We start from the raw sequence: 20,221 nt of genomic DNA on the forward strand, positions 1-20,221 counted from the left end.
AGGCCCAGCAGCTGTCTCAAGCATCAAGGTCAGTGATTGGAAGGTCTCTTGCTGGGACTCTGTCTGGCTACCATTCTGTCCATGGAGGAAATGAGCTAAGGGGAAATGCAACTCCTTTAATGAAGGTTTGGTTTCCTACACAGAACAATGGAGAAATGTGTTTTCTGTCTGTATGAAGCCCCCAGAGGTCACAGTGCTGTGACAAGCCCCCAGAGGTCAGCAATAGTTTCAACCTATAGATCTAGTACACATTTACAAGACATGGAGAAACTGAGAAGAAAGGAACAATATTGAGGGCATTTATTTTTCATCAACACGTTAGTAACCTATTTCTTACAGAGTGAACATTGTTTTCTATATGTACAGCACCAATACACCCAATGGATAAAGTAGGGAGTGAACAAGAAGCGGATGTTTTCCCTAAAAAGGCCAGTACAGGATCATGTGCCAAAACAGAATATACAAATATTACAAAACATTGTGGTAAAGGGAGCAAGACATTTCAGAATGGCTACAATCCATAACAAAATCATCTGATTTCTCCACTTAGCATAGCTCACAAAATGTCAGGGAGGGGAAACAAAAGGCATGCTCACCAAGGGCTGTACAGTGTTTTACACAAGGAACATTTGTGAGAAACAAGTGAGAAAGCTAAAAATGGATAAATCTACCAACCATTATAAATCATTATCGGGTTGGTTGTACATGACACGTTTCTCAATCAATTCAACTTCATAGTATAATGGTACTGGTCTTCATAGTTTCTCAACTGAAATGGCAAATACTCCTCAAAAGAAAAGGTAGGGAACGGAGTACCATTGAAGATCCAAAAACACATAACAGGTTCAAATTAATACAAAGAACAGAAGGGTAATTTCAGATGTAAGGAGAGTTTTTAAATCAGGAAGTGTGTGATATAATGGATCTATCTACTATACCATTAAAGTGGCAGCAGTGATATGTGCAGAAGTACAGGACATCTCAGATGTACTGTAGATATTGTATCTTTCTGGAAGTTCAGTCCATTCACAGAGACCCTTTTTAAAAGCTATACCAACTCAAATACTCACCTTCTGAAGGCTCCATATTTGTGAGAAAGAATACAATTACACAAATCAGAGTACTTAAACATCATATCCAATGGTTCTTTGTGGTTCTTATCATACAAAAGTGCTTCTGAAAAATAAGACTGCACTTAGATACTGATAAATACTGATTCGGACATTGTGTGTCCAATGTGTACCGTGCACATTTACCTCAGATTGAAAAGCCCAACTATTGAATGTCCTTCCCAACTGCTTTCCAATCAATAAGATGACTGACAAAATCACTACAAATGACAGAAGATACTAAGTATGGAATGTGAAGTGATACAAAGCACTGATATCAACTCAGCCCAACGTATCATTATGTGTAGAAGATGAGAACAATTTCCAAATGGAAGTCAAAAGTTGATCATTTTAGTTGTTTTGGGGGTTCCAAATAAATAACAGTCGTACAAAAACAGAATTACAAATAACCTTTGTTCAAAGTTTGTACAGTCAAAGATAAACCGAAAAACTGTTCCCTACCTGGAAACAGTAAACAATGCATGGTCGTTTTCGTAAACTTTCCAGCTGTGGTTGAATCCTTGGTGGGCAGTTGTGGGAGTCTTTATTTGCTGGTGCCTATGTCGAGAGGCACTGGAGGGCAATGTGTTTTCAGTTAGCCTACTTGATGCTGTGGGGGTCAGGCGTCCCGAATAGTATTAGCAGGGGGACTCCTGTAGAGGTACTTCCAGATAGCGTAGTAGTGCACGGCTGCAGCCAGCGCCACAAACACATGCCAGATGGCATGGGCAAACGGGATGACCCCGTCCGACTTGAAGAAGATCACGCCCAGGCAATAGATGAGTCCCCCACAGGCCAACTCGTACAATCCATCCGTGTTGTTCTGTGGAAAATTTGGGGGAAAATCTCATGTAAAGGACTAGAATATTATTCTCCAAGGTTCAGCATATAGTACAGTAATACAAACCCTAAAAACCTTTGGAGTCTGAGTGACCTACCACAAGAAGGCCACAGGGGGGCATAGGAAGCTGAACAACAGATATTCTGCTGATCATATAGCGCAGGGCTATTCAACTCTTACCCTACGAGGTCCGGAGTCTGCTGGTTTTCTGTTCTACCTAACAATTAATTGCACACAGCTGGTGTCCCAGGTCTAAATCAGACCCTGATTAAAGGGGAATAATGAAAAAACATGCAGTGGGACTGGCTTCAAGGTCCAGAGTTGAGTTTGAGGGATATAGTGGTACACAAGTGAAGGGTGGTGATGGAGGCTGTGATCACTACGACTTGGTGATGGATGCTACTGATAATGTATAGTAAGTCACTAATACACACATTAACCCGATGTTTTTGCAAGAACACCAGATGACGGTAGGCATTACAAAGGTGCAAAGCGATAGAGCACCTTAGTGAAAATGAGGTTGGAAAGTGGTGGAGTTGTTCTATCTCCAGCACAGCCCATTTCTAAGTTTCATAGAAAAAAAAGGAAGTGAACAGTTCTACCCGATGACATCATCAAAAGTTTAACCATTTTAAAAGGAGTGATTTTCAAACACTATAAGATTGACGGAGACGTGGGGAGCAAGAAAATACCCTCCCTTGGGCAAGAAACTCATTGCATGTTTTGAAAATCAGTTTTTCCCTTTTAATCCTACCCTGTGATGTCACAGAGAAGCATTTTTTAGGACCTTATTTTTTTAACCACAGACCATAGAAATGCTCTGTTTTCACATATGGAGACATCAGTTTGGTGGAATTGACAGATTCCAGATTTTCTAGGGCCATTTTAATTAAGTTATGGAGAACCGGTCATGTTTAATGCGTCTGCCAGAGAGCTCGAAACAGAGTGTCAAAGCAAACAGTAAGCAGCAGATGCAGATGTAAGCAGCACTGCCACTACCACTGAGTGTGGTGGTGACTGAGTAAGGAGATGACAACAGAAAGGCCATATGTAAAACTGAGTACGTTACCATTGATGTTACAACCAACGCAGGGAAAAAACCCATAGTCAAATAGAAGGCGAGCTCAACAACTTTATACCTAGAACAAAAAACACACGGAATATTCCATATTAAAAAAATACCTACTTTATCACCAGAAAAACTACAAAATTGAGAACAAAAACAAGTGATGGTTAGCAGATATAACAATGGCCCTGTTCATCAGCTTCATTGTTATAGGATTCATTGAGACCGTAGTCTGTACATATCCAATTACTCCACTGAAGATTTAGTTAAAAATATATTTACATTGCAAAAAAGGCATCATTAAAATGCAGAAAGGTTATTATACTGACTTTTCATGGTAGTTGAAGACGTATATTGTTCCTGCCGCAGCCATTAGCCATACAAACCAACGCATGTGAACTGCGAGTGGGCCAAGCTCACGAAGATTCAACCTGGCAGGAGAGAAAGATGATATTCATTCCACACTTTAGCCTAGGGAAACATACCAACTACAGGATCCTCATCACATACATGAGATCATTTTGAATTACTTGTGTAACCCCAGTTCTATGGGAATACCAGTGACATGTGTCACTTACGGGATATGCCTAAGGGTGGGGTCACAGGCTTGAATTATCCAATCACACAGCGTCTGTTGAAGACAGACTGGTCGATTGGCGAATGAGGTGAGCCCCTCTCCTCCATAAAGGGAGCCACTCGCCAGCCAACTGGTCATTTTCAATCATGCCTCTAGTTCTTGCGCTCTTGCAAAAAGTGGTGACATCTCACTCATATTCTCATAGAACCGGGGTTACACAAGTAACCCAAAGTTGTATTTCTTATACTTGTTTCAATGTGTCACTTATGGGATATGGTAAACTCCCATAACACAGACATGCTCTCTGAAGCCAGGGTAGCTCCAACAGTATCACCCCTCAGAGGCTACGACACTGAGGGAGTATTCCCCACGAAGTTGCAGTGACATCCAGTCGGTGAAGACCTCAAACATATGAGGGGTGGCCCAACACGCTATAGCGCAAATCTCCCCGAAGGAGATGCCTTAGACCAGTGCCCAAGAGATAGTAATATCTCTAGTGGAATGAGCCCTTCCGGGCTGTAACCTTGCTATTATATTTTCCAATACAATAGCCTACACTATCTCAATATAGCCGTTAACGATGTAGGGGGCCTCCCTCTGCAGGGGTTGGCTGCCAGTGAGTACAACCCGCTTATTGGTTTTGCAGGCATAGGGCAGACGGTAAAGCGGGTTAGAAAGAGAAGTATAACATCTGTCGAGGCCTGTGTGACAGGCGAGATAGCAGTCAACTGGACGTTTGGAGATCTTCCCTCTGTCCAAAAAAGTCCTGCAATGAAACATACGGAGCATTTAAGGAATGATCTGTGTAGGTTACACCACTTCTCCAAAAAAAAGCATTGTCTGTTTCGCCAAACAATGGGCATGTATGTGGGGCACTGGCACTCTGGATTGTGAAAGATCTTGAGTGGCCGGCTTGTCACATTCAGATTTATCCTCCCACGGGCTATGCACAGAGGGTAACAACTACTAGGTGAGGGTACAAATCTTTCCGTATGTTAGTGTCCGTGGATCCCTGCATAACAGTGGCTACAAGGACTGGTTATAGAGCAGGAGAGTGGTCTCCGCTAACGAGGATGCACCTGGTCATTGCGGGGGTCGAAGATCAGGGATAAGCCTGTTACCTCGCTTTGCTTAGAGTGGGGGTGTCAGGCCTAGGAGAGAGAGAAAAAGCATAGGGCATTACCCTTGAGAGGGTGTGCCGTGGCTTCCACCCCTAGTGGTGCTTAATCATCATTTAGGGGCAGGGTCTCCAAAAGACCGTTATAGGGTTGACACTTCTAACAGTGTCTTCTCGAGTCAGTCTGGATAGATGGGGAGGCCAGATTCTCAGGGACTGGTTTGAAGTGCAAGCATGTTCACCCCGGGGTGTAATAACACCACGGGGGGAGAGGCAAAGAGTGTCCCAGTTAACCCAGGATACCTCGTAATGGGTCGAAGGCATATGAGCATGAATGTTTCTTGCAAAACATGCTTGATCCTCTTGGACTGCAGGTGGCAATAGGTATGGCTATTTCGTGTTACCGAGCGGGGTTCTTTGCGCGAGAGAGACCGGCCAATGGAATGACTAGCGGGGGCAACCACCACCATCAAAGCCTCTCGTGGAAGAATTGTGTTGTATCCCTTTAATAGAGTTCCAGACACTTGCAGAAACTATGTCAAGGTGCATTGACTCTGTTCTGGTGGCTCATGGTGGCCCAACACCCTATATGGTGGCCCAAGACACTTTATGTTGGTGCTTCCTTTATTTTGGCAGTTGCCTGTATGTGTCTGGTCTGTTTCGGCCCCTACCCCGGAAGGGAGGGTTAGAATGAACGAAGATCTCCTCAGCCACTCAGGTGGAGCTGCCCTAATCTTAGACTGCGCAAATCAAGCGCAGTTAAGAACGGGACAAGGAAAAAAAAAAAAACAGAGCGCATTGGACTTGGTACTCTGGGGCCCAGCAAAGGTAACCATTTACCCCCTCTTATTTTTGGAATAAGGAATACTGTACTGACTGTCCTATAGCTCAACAAAGAAAACTATTTATCAATAGAGCTAAGTTGCCATAGAATTGCCCAAAAAAAGACTGGTCCCTAAAGTGAACCCCGGAAACCTGATTTCCTGTTTGTCACTATTAAAAACAGAGAAAGGTGCCAGGTTTCTCCCCTGCCTTGCTCAGTTCATGATGGCGCCTCCTGGTGGTAGTACCGAGGAGGTGCCCACATGAGCCTGTTTTTACTGTGTTGCTAGTGCAAAAGACAGAGGTAACAATGCCATAAGGCAAGGAAAAATAAGGAAGCCATGGTATAATAGCAAAAGGCAATCTGTCATCCAGCTCCATATGCCAGAAGAGACCGGAGGGAGAACGGACATGTTAACTTTTTCATCCCTGGCTAAAACCTGATAAGGTGCCAAGCGGAGAGTCCAAGGGGGATGGCACTCATGGTAAGAGTGCACATCCTCCATCTTCCCATGTGAGCAATGTCACGAAAGTGTGCTTTTGCAAAAGGGAATAGTGTATACATATTATTATTATTTTTTTTTTTTACAGATGTGCCTCACCACTGTCACGCGAGGGGGAGGGACAGCTTACGTTAAACCCGAGAGAGGCTTTGCACACTATCCTCCTCTGCCACTTAGTGCTGTGACCTAGTTTGACTGGCACTTCTTGCCCCCCTTAGGGGGGGTTAGGAGGGAGAAACCTTGCTGAGGCCGCCGAAAAGGATTGTTTGGCTTCAGGGTTGCCTTGATTTAAGAGCTTAGCCTGGGTATTGGCAGTCTGCTGTGTCGCTGGGGTTCAGGGCCCCTAAGGCACTTGGCATTCAGGTTTCTCCTTCTTCCATACACATGTTGCACTTCTGCTGCATGGCGGCGACTGCGGGCCAAACAACTCCTTGGGTAACACAGGGGCATCCAGGAAGTCCACTTTTTCTTTGTCTGTCAAGCTGGACAAGCTTAGCCAAAGAGCCCATTCTCCCACCACCGCCAGACTCATAGTATGACCACAGCCTTGGATGGCATTATGGGAGGCACAGAGGTTTAGATCTGTAGCCATACAGATCTCATCCCAATAAACCAGATTCAAAGAACCTGAATCCAGTTGCTTCCCCCACATCCCCCTGGAACTCTGCCTGGTAGGCCAACAATACAGAGGTCACATTAAGTTCTCAGATTTAAAGGTCCAAAGCTCTGTATGTCTTATGGAAAATGGAGGCAATAAAGTGATCCATCTTTCCAGGGAGGGAAGTGCCAGTAGTGCTAGCAGCACAGCGTGTGGGGTGGAGGTGGTCAGCCAGTGACGGCTCCACCTTGGGAGGGTTGCAAAACCCAGATCATACATGGTCTTGCTAGGGAACCCCTAGCCAGGATGCTGCTGGTAAGGGGCTTATTCCATGAGCCCCTAGCCTCTCTGAGGCAGGCTGTCACCATGGGAAGCAGTTTCTTAGCGGGGGGCCATGCGGGATAGGAGTATTTTTCCAGAGCTGGATAATCGATAGAGACATCAGGACTTGAGCTACTACTAAGCTATATGGAATTATTTTAAAAAAGGTCATACCAAGGATCATTTTGCTATTTGATTAAGACCCCTTGAGGTATCAAAAAAATATATAAAAAATGTATTTAATTAAATTATTTTGGACCTTACTGGCCCATACAAACGCATTGACTACATGGTACAACAGATACATGTATTTAACCCCTTATTTTGGCACTGAACAGTCTCCATATACAGTGCATTCAGAAAGTATTCAGACCCCTTCACTTTTTCAACATTGTTATGGTACTGCCTTATTCTAAAATTGATTAAAATAGTCCCCCCCCCTCCAACTACACACAATACCCCATGACAAAGCAAAAACAGTTTTTCAGAAATGTTAGCAAATATATTAAAAATACAAAAACTGAAATATAATTTACTCAGTACTTTATTGAAGCAACTTTGGCAGCAATTACAGCCTTGAGTATGGCAATACAAGCTTGGCACACCTGTATTTTTATTTTTTACCTTTATTTAATTAACTAGGCAAGTCAGTTAAGAACAAATTCTTATTTTCAATGACGGCCTAGGAACAGTGGGTTAACTGCCTGTTCAGGGGTAGAACGACAGATTTGTACCTTGTCAGTTCGGGGATATGAACTTGCAACCTTCCGGTTACTAGTCCAACGCTCAAACCACTAGGCTACCCTGCCGCCCCAACAACTATTTGGGGAGTTTCTCCCATTCTCATCTTCAGAGCCTCTCAAGCTCTGTCAGATTGGATGGGGAGCTTCACTGCAGAACTATTTTCAGGTCTCTCCAGAGATGTCCGATCGGGTTCAAGTCGGCTCTGGCTGGGCCACTCAAGGACATTTAGAGACATGTCCTGAAGCCACTCCTGCGTGGTCTTGGCTCTGTGCTTACGGTCATTGTCCTGCTGGAAGGTGAACCTTTGCCCTTTGTCTGAGGTCCTAACCTGCTCCAGAGAACTTTTCATCAAGGATCTCTCTGCACTTTGTTCCAATCATCTGTCCCTCAATCTTGACTAGTCTCCCAGTCCCTGCCTCTGAAAAACATCCCCACAGTATGATGCTGCTGCCACCATGCTTCATCGTAGGGATAGTGCCAGGTTTCCTCAAGATATGACACTTGGCATTCAGGCCAAAGAGTTCAATTTTGGTTTCATCAGACGAGAGAATATTGTTTCTCATGGTCTGTGTACTTTACGGGCCTTTTGGCAAACTCCAAGCGAGCTGTCATGTGCCTTTTACTGAGGAGTTGCTTCCATCTGGCCACTCAACCATAAAGGTCTGATTGGTGGTGCTGCAGAGATGGTTATCCTTTTGGAAGGTTGTCAAATCTCCACATAGGAACTCTGGAGCTGACCACCTCCCTGACCAAGGCCCTTCTCCCCCAATTGCTCAGTTTAGCTGGGAGGCCAGATCTAGGAAGAGTCTCAGTGGACTCCAATCAAGTTGTAGAAACATCAAGGATGATCAATGGAAACAGGATGCACCGGAGCTCAATTTTGAGTCTCATTGCAAAGGGTCTGAATACTTATGTAAATAAGGTATATATATATATATTTTTTTTTATACATTTGCAAGCATTTCGAAAAAGCTGTTTTTGCTTTGTCATTACTTTTATTTAACTAGGCAAGTCAGTTAAGAACCCAGACGACGCTGGGCCAATTGTGCGCCGCCTTATGGGACACCCAATCACGGCCGGTTGTGATACCCTTGTTCAAATACAGGCTGTATGTGTAGTGACGCCTCTAGCACTGAGATGCAGTGTCTTAGACTGCTGCGCCACTCGGGAGCCCATTATGGGGTATAGTGTGTAGCTTGATGAGGATTTTTATTTATTTAATCCATTTTAGAATTAGGCTGTAACGTAACAAAATGAAAAAGAGTCTGAACACTTTCCAAACGCACTGTATATACACTACATGTCCACATACAAGCAGATGACCAAAAGTAAAACATCACATTCCAAAATCATGGGCAGTAATATGGAGTTTGTCCACCTTTTACTGCTATAACAGCCTCCACTCTTCTGGGAATGATGTCCACTAGATGTTGGAACATTGCAGCGAGGACTTGCTTCCATTCAGCCACAAAAGCATTAGTGAGGTCGAGCACTGATGTTGGACGATTAGGCCTGGCTCGCAACTGACGTTCCAATTCATCCCAAAGATGTTCAATGGGGCTGAGGTCAGGGCTCAAGTTCTTCCACACTGATCTCGACAAACCATTTCTGTATGTAAGTCGCTTTGTGCACAGGGGCATTGTCATGCTGAAACAGGAAAGGGCCCAAACTGTTGCCACAAAGTTGGGAGCACAGAATCTTCTAGAATGGCATTGTATGCTGTAGCGTTAAGATTTCCCTTCACTGGAACGAAGGGGCCTAGCCCAAACCATGAAAAACAGCCCCAGACCATTATTCTTCCTCCAACAAACTTTAAAGTTGTTACTATGCTTTCAGGCAGGTAGCGTTCTCCTGGCTTCCACCAAACCCAGATTATTTCGGCGTACTACCAGATGGTGAAGCGTGATTCATTACTCCAAAGAACGTGTTTCCACTGCTCCAGAGTCCAATGGCCGCAAGCCTTACACCATTCCAGCTGATGCTTGGCATTGAGCATGGTGATCTTAGACTTGTATGCACCTGCTCGGCCATGGAAACCCATTTCATGAAGCTCCCGACGAACAGTTATTGTGCTGACATTGCTTCCAGTAGCAGTTTGGACTTCGGTAGTGAGTGTTGCAACAGAGGACAGATGATTTTTATGCACTACGCCTACCACTTTACAACTGAGCATTTGTTTTTCCTAGACGTTTCCACTTCACAATAACAGCACTTACAGTTGCTATTCAGTAAGGCCATTCTATTGCCGATATATGTCTATGGAGAATGCATGGCTGTGTAGTCGATTTTATACACCTGTCAGCAACGGGTGTGGCTGAAATTGCTGAATCCACTAATTTGAAGGAGTGTCTACATACTTTTGTATATATAATTTACTTCCATACATTTTTTCGACTGCAACCGGGGACCTTCAGACGATTCTTGTGAGGCCTGTGGGCATCCTAGACCAAAACAACCAACATGTACGTTAGATTAGTGTGTAGCCCAAACTGTACGGACGCTACAGACAGAAGTTGGCAGATTGGCTGCACAGACTTCAGACGAGTCTCAAGATGCTTGTGGAGGTCGTAGCCAACAGTCAATAATAGTTTGTAACCCAAACCGTTCGGACGCTACAGATGATTTTGTGAGAAGACCGATGTTCGGGATGTCTCATGGTCTGACAAACACTGCTCTAGCTCTGTCACCTTTCAACGCTGATGCGGAAGTGTTACATAGGTGGATGCGGTGGATTGAGACGCATCCAATGCAACAAAAAAACATCTCTAGCTTAAACTGACAGATTTTTATGGGGATTTTTTTATTATGGTAATTCGATATCCGCGGGGGTGCAGACATAAACCTTAGGAAGTTAATACAAACATGTAAAAGTAGATTTGAACCAGACAAGAGAAGAGAGCTAGCAATAGTACTGTGTTGCTGGTAGTAAGGCTGGTGCGGTTAGCTTGCTTTGTAGCTAGCTAGCCAGGTTAGCTTAAGCATTGCGTCAGGAGCTAGACATTTGTTAGTGGTTAGTTAAAGCCTTACGGTGTGTGCTAGCCTAGTTAGCCGAAGCGAGGGCTAACCGAGTCTCGGTAGCTTGCCATGTGGCACTACCTGAAAACAAAAAAAAAGCAAAAATGTTCCTTTCGGTCAGTACTCAACACTAATCGACAAGGTTCTAAGTTCGGCAGCGTTAACCTCTTGGTTCGCCTGAGAACAGTTCACTAGAAAGACAGGAATCTAGTTGTGCTGAGGAGAGCTTTTAGTGAACGCGGTCACTTCCGCAAGGTAAAGGCGAGAATGACCAGTTGGCGGGCGAATGGCTACCTTAATGAAGAAGAGGGGCTCACCTCATTCGTCACGCTGTCTCCAACAGACGCTGTGTGATTGGATACTTCGAGCTTGCGATCCGCCCCTTAGGTTCATCCCATAAGTGACATATGGAAATTGGTATTAGAAATAGAACTTACCATGGTGTGTAGGAGGCAGCGATGAAGAAATAGATGACCACTCTATCACACATATGAAAGCAGTGCTCCACAGACCTAGAATCAAGACCAAGCATTCAGTATTTCTCTCATTGGCCTTTGATTGTGTCTGCCCACTCATACCTAGTATGCAATTAAAATTATTATGTGCTGGGTGCTGTATAACATAACTCAGGTAGTCAGACCTGTTACTGCAAATTAAACTCACTGAAGTATCTGACATAGGCTTTGAATAAGCACCCGCGAATAGACTACCACTGCAACAAGTGCTGCTGGTAAGCTCTTGGCTTGGACTTTCATTTTTAACAACACATGGCTAACCTTTGTTTAACCAGCGCTAAGCAACTGCTCTTAGCGAAAATGAGTTTGGAGTTACCTTTCTAACTAATAGGCTATGAGTTTATACTTTCTCTTTCAATTATTATGTGGGGAGGTCAAAATAATCAAACAAATCTATTCACTTTAAAATGTTGATTACTTCTCCTTTCCATTCACCTGATGATAAGACATGTAAAACATAATATTTGCTTAAGTATGGTGGGGTCCCTGGGTCGGCATTTTGCCTGGGAGGGGGTCCCTTGGCAAGAAAAGGTTGAAGACCCCTGGTCTAGTGTGATCAAACATTCCTCTGCCTCCTCACCTCATGTGGCTCTTCTTCCAGGTGATGATGTGGAACACAGTGGAGACCAGGAAGAGGGCACACAGGCCCATGCCGTACACCCAGGCTGTGATCTTCTCCCAGCGGTCGTCTGAGAGCCGGTGCAGCAGGGCCATGCCCACAACGGCTGGTACGATGAGTAGCTGCAGGGTACAGACAAAGGGAGACAGATTTACATTACCAACTGTTGTAACATACACTCAGTCTAGTTTATAATGATAGTGTTTTTCATCAAATGTGTTTTCTCCATAACCCTATCAACACCAGGTAGAATTCCGTCAATAGAATTAAGCATGGGAAAAAGAGCAATTGAGGTGTGACATTTGAAAACCTGTCTTTGTACAGTAGGTCTACTTAGGGAACGTGAACTCACCGCGTGAGTATAGCAGTTTGCAGCATGCTCATAGCAGGTGGGCTGGTAGCGGCAGTTAGCAGAGGCCCGCCTGTTCATGAACCTGAAACATACAGCAACATGCAGCAAGTGTTAGTGGGGCAGGTAGCGGGAGGACTAGGGGCTGTTACAATACCGGTGTTAGAGGTTATCCTGATTCAGAGCTGTTCTCACACTGTTCTGGGTTGTTCATGCAATAGTATGCCACTCCAATTGAAGGAAGCAGGAAAATAACACGAGAAGACCAGAAACTGACATACAGTACATCTCAAAGAAAAATCGCATATAACTAACACAAAAATGCCTACTGGTACATTCACATGTTAGTGATTGGCTGAGAAAAAAAAAAAGGAAAAGTTGTTTAGTTTCAGGTCATTTCAATGTAAAAAAAAAAGGGACCAATCAGCAATAACCTGAAGTTTATAGGAGAATTTAACATTTTGTTCCAAATGAAAGCTAAGAGTCTGTATTTTTTTTAAATTTAAGGCATAGATACATTTTTCAACCATTTTAAATCCTAAAAATGTGGAATATTCAAAAGCTTTGATTTCTGTTCACGGAGATGGAAGTAGAGCTCAGTACAGTAGAGCACATGAGTAGAGTACCATATAATGTAATATACTCTTCTGGACTGAACTATACTGTGCTGTTTTAAACTATATACTCTACTCTACAGCACTATACCTTTAATTTATTGTAATGTCCAAACTTGTGAAAAATAGACATCTATGATTGGTAGAGATTTGGTCCGGTCACTTAGTGTAGTTCAATAACCAAAACAGATTTGTTCATACTCAAGGTGTCATATCATAGCTGAAACCTAATTCTTAATGCAATCATCTTTGAATCTTGCCACACATTTTAAAGTGAGTCTCAGCGTCACTCTGATAACATGGAATTACCCTTCATCAAGGACATATAACCATTATTTACAAAGCAATGATTGGACAATTATGGCGACTTGTTTTACCGGATTCCATTTCCCTGTGCTATATCGCATTTCCTGGTGGGACACATTGTAGCTAGTAGGCTATAGTACTGCATTCTACAATAACCATGTTTCTGCTCAATTCATGGCTACAGACAAACAATCCATCTAAGAATAAGGCTCAGTAAATGCCAATAGCTAGGTTCACTTACGTTAACAAGACCACTTGCCTGAACAAATGAATGCCAGCTATCTATCTATAGCTAAATTCATCATAATGCAAACATTGGATGACTGCCACATTATTAGCTAACCCACCTTTGAAGGCTGTTCACTCTCTTCATTTCAATGCCTTCACGCAAAACGAGGAAATCACGAAGCAAGATTTAGCTAGCGAGCTGCAGTCAAAAATAGCAAATCAGCAAGCTAGCCAAATGGGAAATTAGAAAGCTAGCCAAAACAAGAGAAAGTGAAGGCCCAGCTTTCGTCATCAACTAATCAGTCATCTGTACACATAATAAGATACCCCCAGTCCAAATCAATACATCAAGACACTATTTTAGTATTTTCCTTAATACCATTGTGCTGCAAATATAAACTAGCTTCAATCGAGTACATTAATACTATCATTTAGCAAAGCCATATCCTCCTGACACTTGTGCCCCCTTGTTGACACCGGCGTTGTTCCCTTTTTCACGATTGAAATGTGTTTAGTTCACGCAAAGAGATTTGAATGACGGATGCTTGAACCAATAATAGCACTAAAAGTGCGGGGCATCGTCCTATCAGACCAATCAATCATCTTATGACATTGTGGGTGGCTGGAGGAGATCTCAAAATCTGTCACACCATGATAGACAGATGTGACAGTAGTAGTTACTTTTGTTTTTTAACCAGCAACCCTGAATATGGGTTTCTACTAGTTACTACAACTCTAAAGTTAAAACGCTTTATCGAAAACAATTCATGAGAACCAAAAGTAGCTTTTTGGTCTTAAATTAAGGTTCGCTTTAGGCATAATGTTAGCAGTGTGGTTAAGGTTAATGTTAGCGTTAGTTTTGAAATCAGATTTTAATTTCAAGAAGAGAAATTGTATAAATTGCCGGGGTTTATGACTTTGTGGGTGTGGCAACTCGTGACGAAACCTGAATATGCATCAAAAGTCCAATATCATGTCCTGTGTCATGAATTAATAATTTATTTTTCTGAATTCAGCCTTTTAGCATTGACTTTTTATCTCAGTGTCAATAAACTTGAGCAAATAAACTGATATTACATCATAGGCCTGTTTCAACAGATGTATACTTGCATGCAAAGAGATTAATTCACAATGTTATCAGATGCAAATATGTCCCTATGGGTAATTGTGTTGTGCTGTATGTGGACAGGACACAAAACAATGTGCTGCTAGCCTATGTTGAATTTCACATCAGCAAGGTATCTGATGAGCACTCTAACCATAAAGTTACATAACAGTGATAGCATTGTAACTCAGCAATGTATCTGATGAGCACTCTCTAACCCATAGAGTTACATAACAGTGACAGTAATGTAACTGGATCATTCAGGAACAGCATTAGATAACACAACACATAGCTGTTTACATAAGACTTTAAGTGCAATATGCAAGCTTAATGAGTTTCAAACTGACAAATGCCTGCAGTTTTTTTCCTCTTTGCGCTATTACAACCAGAGTGAAACATAAGCCCATACTGACTCAACTTCAACGCAGTGGCATTGTACAATACCGTTCAGAACCATTAATAACCAGCACATTTATGCATGAGAAGATAACATTCCCAAATGTATCAATTTTAAATGTTTGCGTTGGTAAATTCAGAATAAGATGTATAATCAACCCCGTAGAGAAATATTTCACATGTTATCTTTGGACAGACAGGTAAGCCTCTAAGTATGAATTAATCTCTCTGGTTTTATATGTTGTGATGCCAAAGGATTACAAAAGTAGCCCTAGCCTAATGTGTATTGTAGTTCATGAAAGTAAAATCCACTTTTTGCACAAGATCCTATCCCTAGGGTACACCATGCATCGGACAGTTCAAATGTGGTTTATCCAGCCCAGGATGAGCTCATGGTTCACCAGCTGTGGAAGTACAGCTGAGATGGTGGGTGGAAGGCAGGCATGGTTTTTAAGAATGACATTAGCAGAGACAACGGGAGGATGCGAGCAGCCATATGTTAGGGTTTAGTATTTCCTTGTTCTTGCTGCAAGGCTGCAGTTCCCCCATGGTGCCATGCTAACACCCCTAATGCGATACAGGACTGAGACATGGAGGTTGGCATCTGTCATGCAAACACAGGGTTGAGCTGCTCAGCAGAGTGTCCCTGTGTTTCTAAATATGCTATAAAACAGTGTTTCGCTCATTCTATTCCTGACACTGTCACATGTTAGAGGCACATGCAGAGTTCATCCGTTACCCCACTCTGCTCACAGTCAACAACCTGAAGACCCATTTCACTTACTCCACGAGCCACAACGGCAGTGCAAGTGGAAGAGCTCATGTTACAGAGGAAGTGTGGTTAAAGGTTCCTCAGGTCAGGTATTATGTTAAGCATTTGACAAGAATCACCCTCCGTGTCACACTATGGCAACACATACTGTAAAGGCTGTGTGTGATTTATTTTCATTGATTGCTTTTAAACACTCAAAGCTTGCCGAACAAAGCCCTCTGGCAGGATGTAAAAGCTCTCTACACCATGTAGATCAACAGTACTAAACAATGCTCCATACTGCCCAACAGCAATGTACTGTACTGTACATGCACACAGCAGGCCATGCTGTTAATATGACATCTTTAGTAGCTACTGTAAGACAGACACTGGTGGGACTACCCACAGGATAACAGAGGCTTTGTGAAGACACGTGATGCCAGGGTTAAACAGCTCTGTAATTGGTTTACTGTTTCATGCTGGAATGCAGTACCTCGAAAAAGGGAAAACATGGGAATCCCAATACTATGGATTACAATAGGCCGGAAACACCTCTAGGAAAAGCCACAGAATATTTCCATCCTCACACTTAGAATAACAACAACGCTAATTCTGTCTGACAAAGATGACAAGAAATGTAAAGGTGTGATATTCAGATGCTTGATGAATCAATGTTGTCAATGTGAAAAGGCTAAACATCTAAATACATAGCTATGCCCTTCGAGGTTTCAGTAAAGAAATGGAAATAAAATGGCTGCTTTTTGCAATTCATGGCATGGTGGATATATTAGTGTATGTTATAGCCATGCTGTCAATGCCCATTTCATTCAATAAATCAAACTGCTGTAAAGTAAGATAGAGCCTGTGTAGTGTCCCAGCCTCAACAGAGTTCAGAATTGATCTAGTAGCTAACAAGATGAGTATGGCGTGTTCTTAACCTGTAAAGCACATTTCCCCCTGTAGCAAAGGATTACTGTTGTAGTGTCTGCATAGAGGCATGACAGCCGACCTGCACCCAGCTAATACATTGGTGTAACATTGCTCTTCACTGTTGACAAAAATACTGCAAGCATTTTCAGATATTTGGAACATTCGTATTTATGTTCACATTAGGCCTTAGGAGCCCCATTGTCCTGCAACATGTTGCCTTTTCTAAATGGTACAATTATTCACATACAGTATATACTTAGATGGGATTCTGTGGTATTCTATCTTAGTGGTAATTATTTTTACATCTTAATACTCAGCAGAACATGATCCTTTCAGATGGCTACTTTCTCATCAGTTGGAATCTCTTGATTCCAGCTTTTGAGAAATACATTTTCCCAAGTAAATTACTTCAAGAATATAAGTGTCTCTCTCTGTCAATAACTGATAAAGAGATGGTGTGATTCCCTAGGTGTTGATGCTGTTGTACTGTAATATTCTATTGGTAGTGTAGGTGTTGATGTTGCTGTACTGTAATATTCTGTTGGTAGTGTAGGTGTTGATGTTGTTGTACTGTAATATTCTATTGGTAGTATAGGTGTTGATGTTGCTGTACTGTAATCTTCTGTTGGTACTGTAGGTGTTGATGTTGCTGTACTGTAATATTCTATTGGTAGTGTAGGTGTTGATGTTGTTGTACTGTAATATTATATTGGTAGTGTAGGTGTTGATGTTGTTGTACTGTAATATTCTATTGGTAGTGTAGGTGTTGATGTTGTTGTACTGTAATATTCTATTGGTAGTGTAGGTGTTGATGTTGCTGTACTGTAATCTTCTGTTGGTAGTGTAGGTGTTGATGTTGTTGTACTGTAATATTCTATTGGTAGTGTAGGTGTTGATGTTGTTGTACTGTAATATTCTATTGGTAGTGTAGGTGTTGATGTTGTTGTACTGTAATCTTCTATTGGTAGTGTAGATGTTGATGTTGTTGTACTGTAATCTTCTGTTTGTACTGTAGGTGTTGATGTTGTTGTACTGTAATATTCTATTGGTAGTGTAGGTGTTGATGTTGTTGTACTGTAATCTTCTGTTTGTACTGTAGGTGTTGATGTTGTTGTACTGTAATATTCTATTGGTAGTGTAGGTGTTGATGTTGTTGTACTGTAATATTCTATTGGTAGTGTAGGTGTTGATGTTGTTGTACTGTAATATTATATTGGTACTGTAGGTGTTGATGTTGTTGTACTGTAATATTCTATTGGTAGTGTAGGTGTTGATGTTGTTGTACTGTAATCTTATGTTGGTACTGTAGGTGTTGATGTTGTTGTACTGTAATCTTCTGTTGGTACTGTAGGTGTTGATGTTGTTGTACTGTAATCAAGCTATTGGAGCTGCTTTGCCAGGTGTGTCAGCTCAGGGCAAGGTGCATACATGTAGCATTTCTAAGTATAAGGACTAAAACAGCTTAATTCGTTTATGCTCCAGGTAAGATGGCATGGGCAAAGCTATTTCGGTGTGTACAGGTGCTAGTTTTGGCAGTGAGTACTCTGTCACACTTTCGAGTGAATGTATGATTACTGGCGTTTAATTATATTACATGCAAGGGCTTAATTCAGTTTATAGCCTCAGCTTGCACTCTCTTTTAGAGATCCTAATTCAAGCAGATTGACTGAATAATTGGATAAGTGTTAGCCACAACCTCTTTCTCTCAATATACTGTAGTCATTCAATGGAGTCTGTGATGGCCTAGTGAATTTCGGGAGGGGAATGTATGGCCACGACCATACCTGCGAGTCCTCATGAGGGCAAAGTCAGGACTCAGGAACTACAGTAACAGCACTGCGTCACATCAATAAATATCTATGGGACTTTGCTCGTTTCACGTGTACACTGCAGAGCTGCACTACATTATGACTGGTGTGGGGCTTGGGAATACAATGTTCCCATCGTATCTGTGTCACGAGAGATACAGGTTTTTCCGGGCACTGCGTGGCGTGCTCTCTGTATCACCAACAAGTGAAGTGCCCTGGGCAGTCTGGACCCTACAGTCAGGAAATAGCCATGTGTGTGCTGCGGTCACCTTTATCAGTATTAGATACTGCAGCTCTTTGTTGGAACAGTCCATGTAATATTTACATGCACTGATAGGATTCAGCAATTATCAAAACAAAACACTATTTAGAAAGTATGTTTATTTTTGCTTGATGATAGGAGTAGTCTGTATCAAGCGTCTGTCGTTTCATTATTCATAAGGGAACATTCGTACAGGAAGCTACTACTCATACAGGGAAATTATACAAAACAATAAGCACTTCAGAAAAAGTACACATTATGCCATATCGATTGATTGATGTGTTACTCTGACCATTTGTATCTACAATACAGCTTGTAATTATTGAGTTAACTGTATATAAACCGTTACATAGCATTTGTTAATGTATTTATTTACACGTATCAACTTGTGTTGGCTGAATCAAGTCACATGTCTTGACATCAAAGGGTTAGCAGGTACATATCTGAAATGGGCTCCATAAATAACCTGTTTCTCATGGCGGGTGGGAGAGAGATTAAAGAAGCAAGTCTCAAAATAGCAGAATAATCTGGGCCTCACAGGTCAGGACCATGGTTGGACAGCACTTGGCTGAACTGTGGTTGGTTACTTCATAGAGACTCAACACTGTCACGTTATGTAATTGGCTAATGGCTACCTTAGTTTGCCTCTAAACAATACGAGGAAATGTCCTAATCTGAAAATGCCAGGGGACACTTTGTAATACACTCCTCCTGAGTCCTGGTTGAGATAGGACAACAAGTCTGTCATCGATGAAAACATTACACTAGCAGAGCATCATACAAATGTCTATCAAGTAACATTTGACAAAGTAGTGAAGCAAGATGACAATGAACGCTCACTGAGAGGGGACAGACCTGTCTCTCTTTAAAAATGGAAATTTATAACTGGTAATACTTTGTATCACATTTAAACACTGAGGCATTTTGTGATGTAATAAATAGTTGGGCTATGTGCAAAGATAAGGTTTGAAAACTGCAACCATTTTTCATTCAATTGCATTTCCTTCTCATGTCGTGTAACACAAACCACTGTTAATAGTACAGCTCCTGAATTCCATGTTGATTATCAGTTGTGACATTTCTTCTTTTAGAACAGGCTGTAGGCTTCTGTGATCCACCAGAGCTTTCTAAAAGACGGATTTCATGTGCATCAACACTGCACACACATGCTTCTCTCTTACCGTCTCAGACTGGTCTTCTGCAGGTCCAGTCCTAGCATTGTCCTGGCCACCAGGGAAAAATACAGTCTAAAAAATAAATGTAGAAACAGATTTTAAAAAACATATATGTACAAAAGTTTATTCCGCTACGATAATTCCAACGGGTGGTGGACTGAGTTATTCAGCACCACAGTAGTCCTTCTAGAATCTAGACCATGGTGCTCTTCTTCTCCCTGAAGTCTGGACTGGGCTGAGGCTCATATGAGGTGACCATATTGGTCTGGTCCCAGCGTTGATGTTGCGGAGAAGGGGTGGTCTGCTGCATCACCACCAGTCTGATGGGGGATTGGGTCGGCACAGGGTCCGGCGCGTACTCCTTGGTTGGATCCTTGCCCCGGCAGTCATACATTATACAAGATATCAGGAACACCAGAAGCAAGATAACATAGCTGGCGATAAGGATGC

General features: G+C 42.3%; 1 protein-coding gene across 2 annotated transcripts; it reads right to left on the reverse strand.

Annotated features, from left to right (window-relative positions):
* Window positions 1–283: 283 nt before the first annotated feature.
* Window positions 284–19,969, reverse strand: LOC135555387 (monocyte to macrophage differentiation factor-like). Of its 2 annotated transcripts, none has more exons than XM_064987763.1 (7): window positions 19,778–19,969; window positions 12,200–12,281; window positions 11,809–11,969; window positions 11,151–11,225; window positions 3,346–3,447; window positions 3,020–3,089; window positions 284–1,932 (listed from the first exon to the last, which is right to left on the reverse strand). In XM_064987763.1, the coding sequence occupies exons 1-7, from the start codon at window positions 19,813–19,815 to the stop codon at window positions 1,729–1,731; spliced, it is 732 nt and encodes a 243-aa protein (XP_064843835.1). In that variant the 5' UTR covers window positions 19,816–19,969; the 3' UTR covers window positions 284–1,728. The 2 variants fall into 2 exon arrangements, with proteins under 2 accessions (XP_064843835.1, XP_064843836.1); XM_064987764.1 differs by lacking the exon at window positions 19,778–19,969 and adding an exon at window positions 13,464–13,863.
* Window positions 19,970–20,221: the final 252 nt, after the last annotated feature.

The sequence above is a fragment of the Oncorhynchus masou genome, chromosome 15 (assembly GCF_036934945.1).
Source record: "Oncorhynchus masou masou isolate Uvic2021 chromosome 15, UVic_Omas_1.1, whole genome shotgun sequence".
Classification (NCBI taxonomy): Eukaryota; Metazoa; Chordata; class Actinopteri; order Salmoniformes; family Salmonidae; genus Oncorhynchus; species Oncorhynchus masou.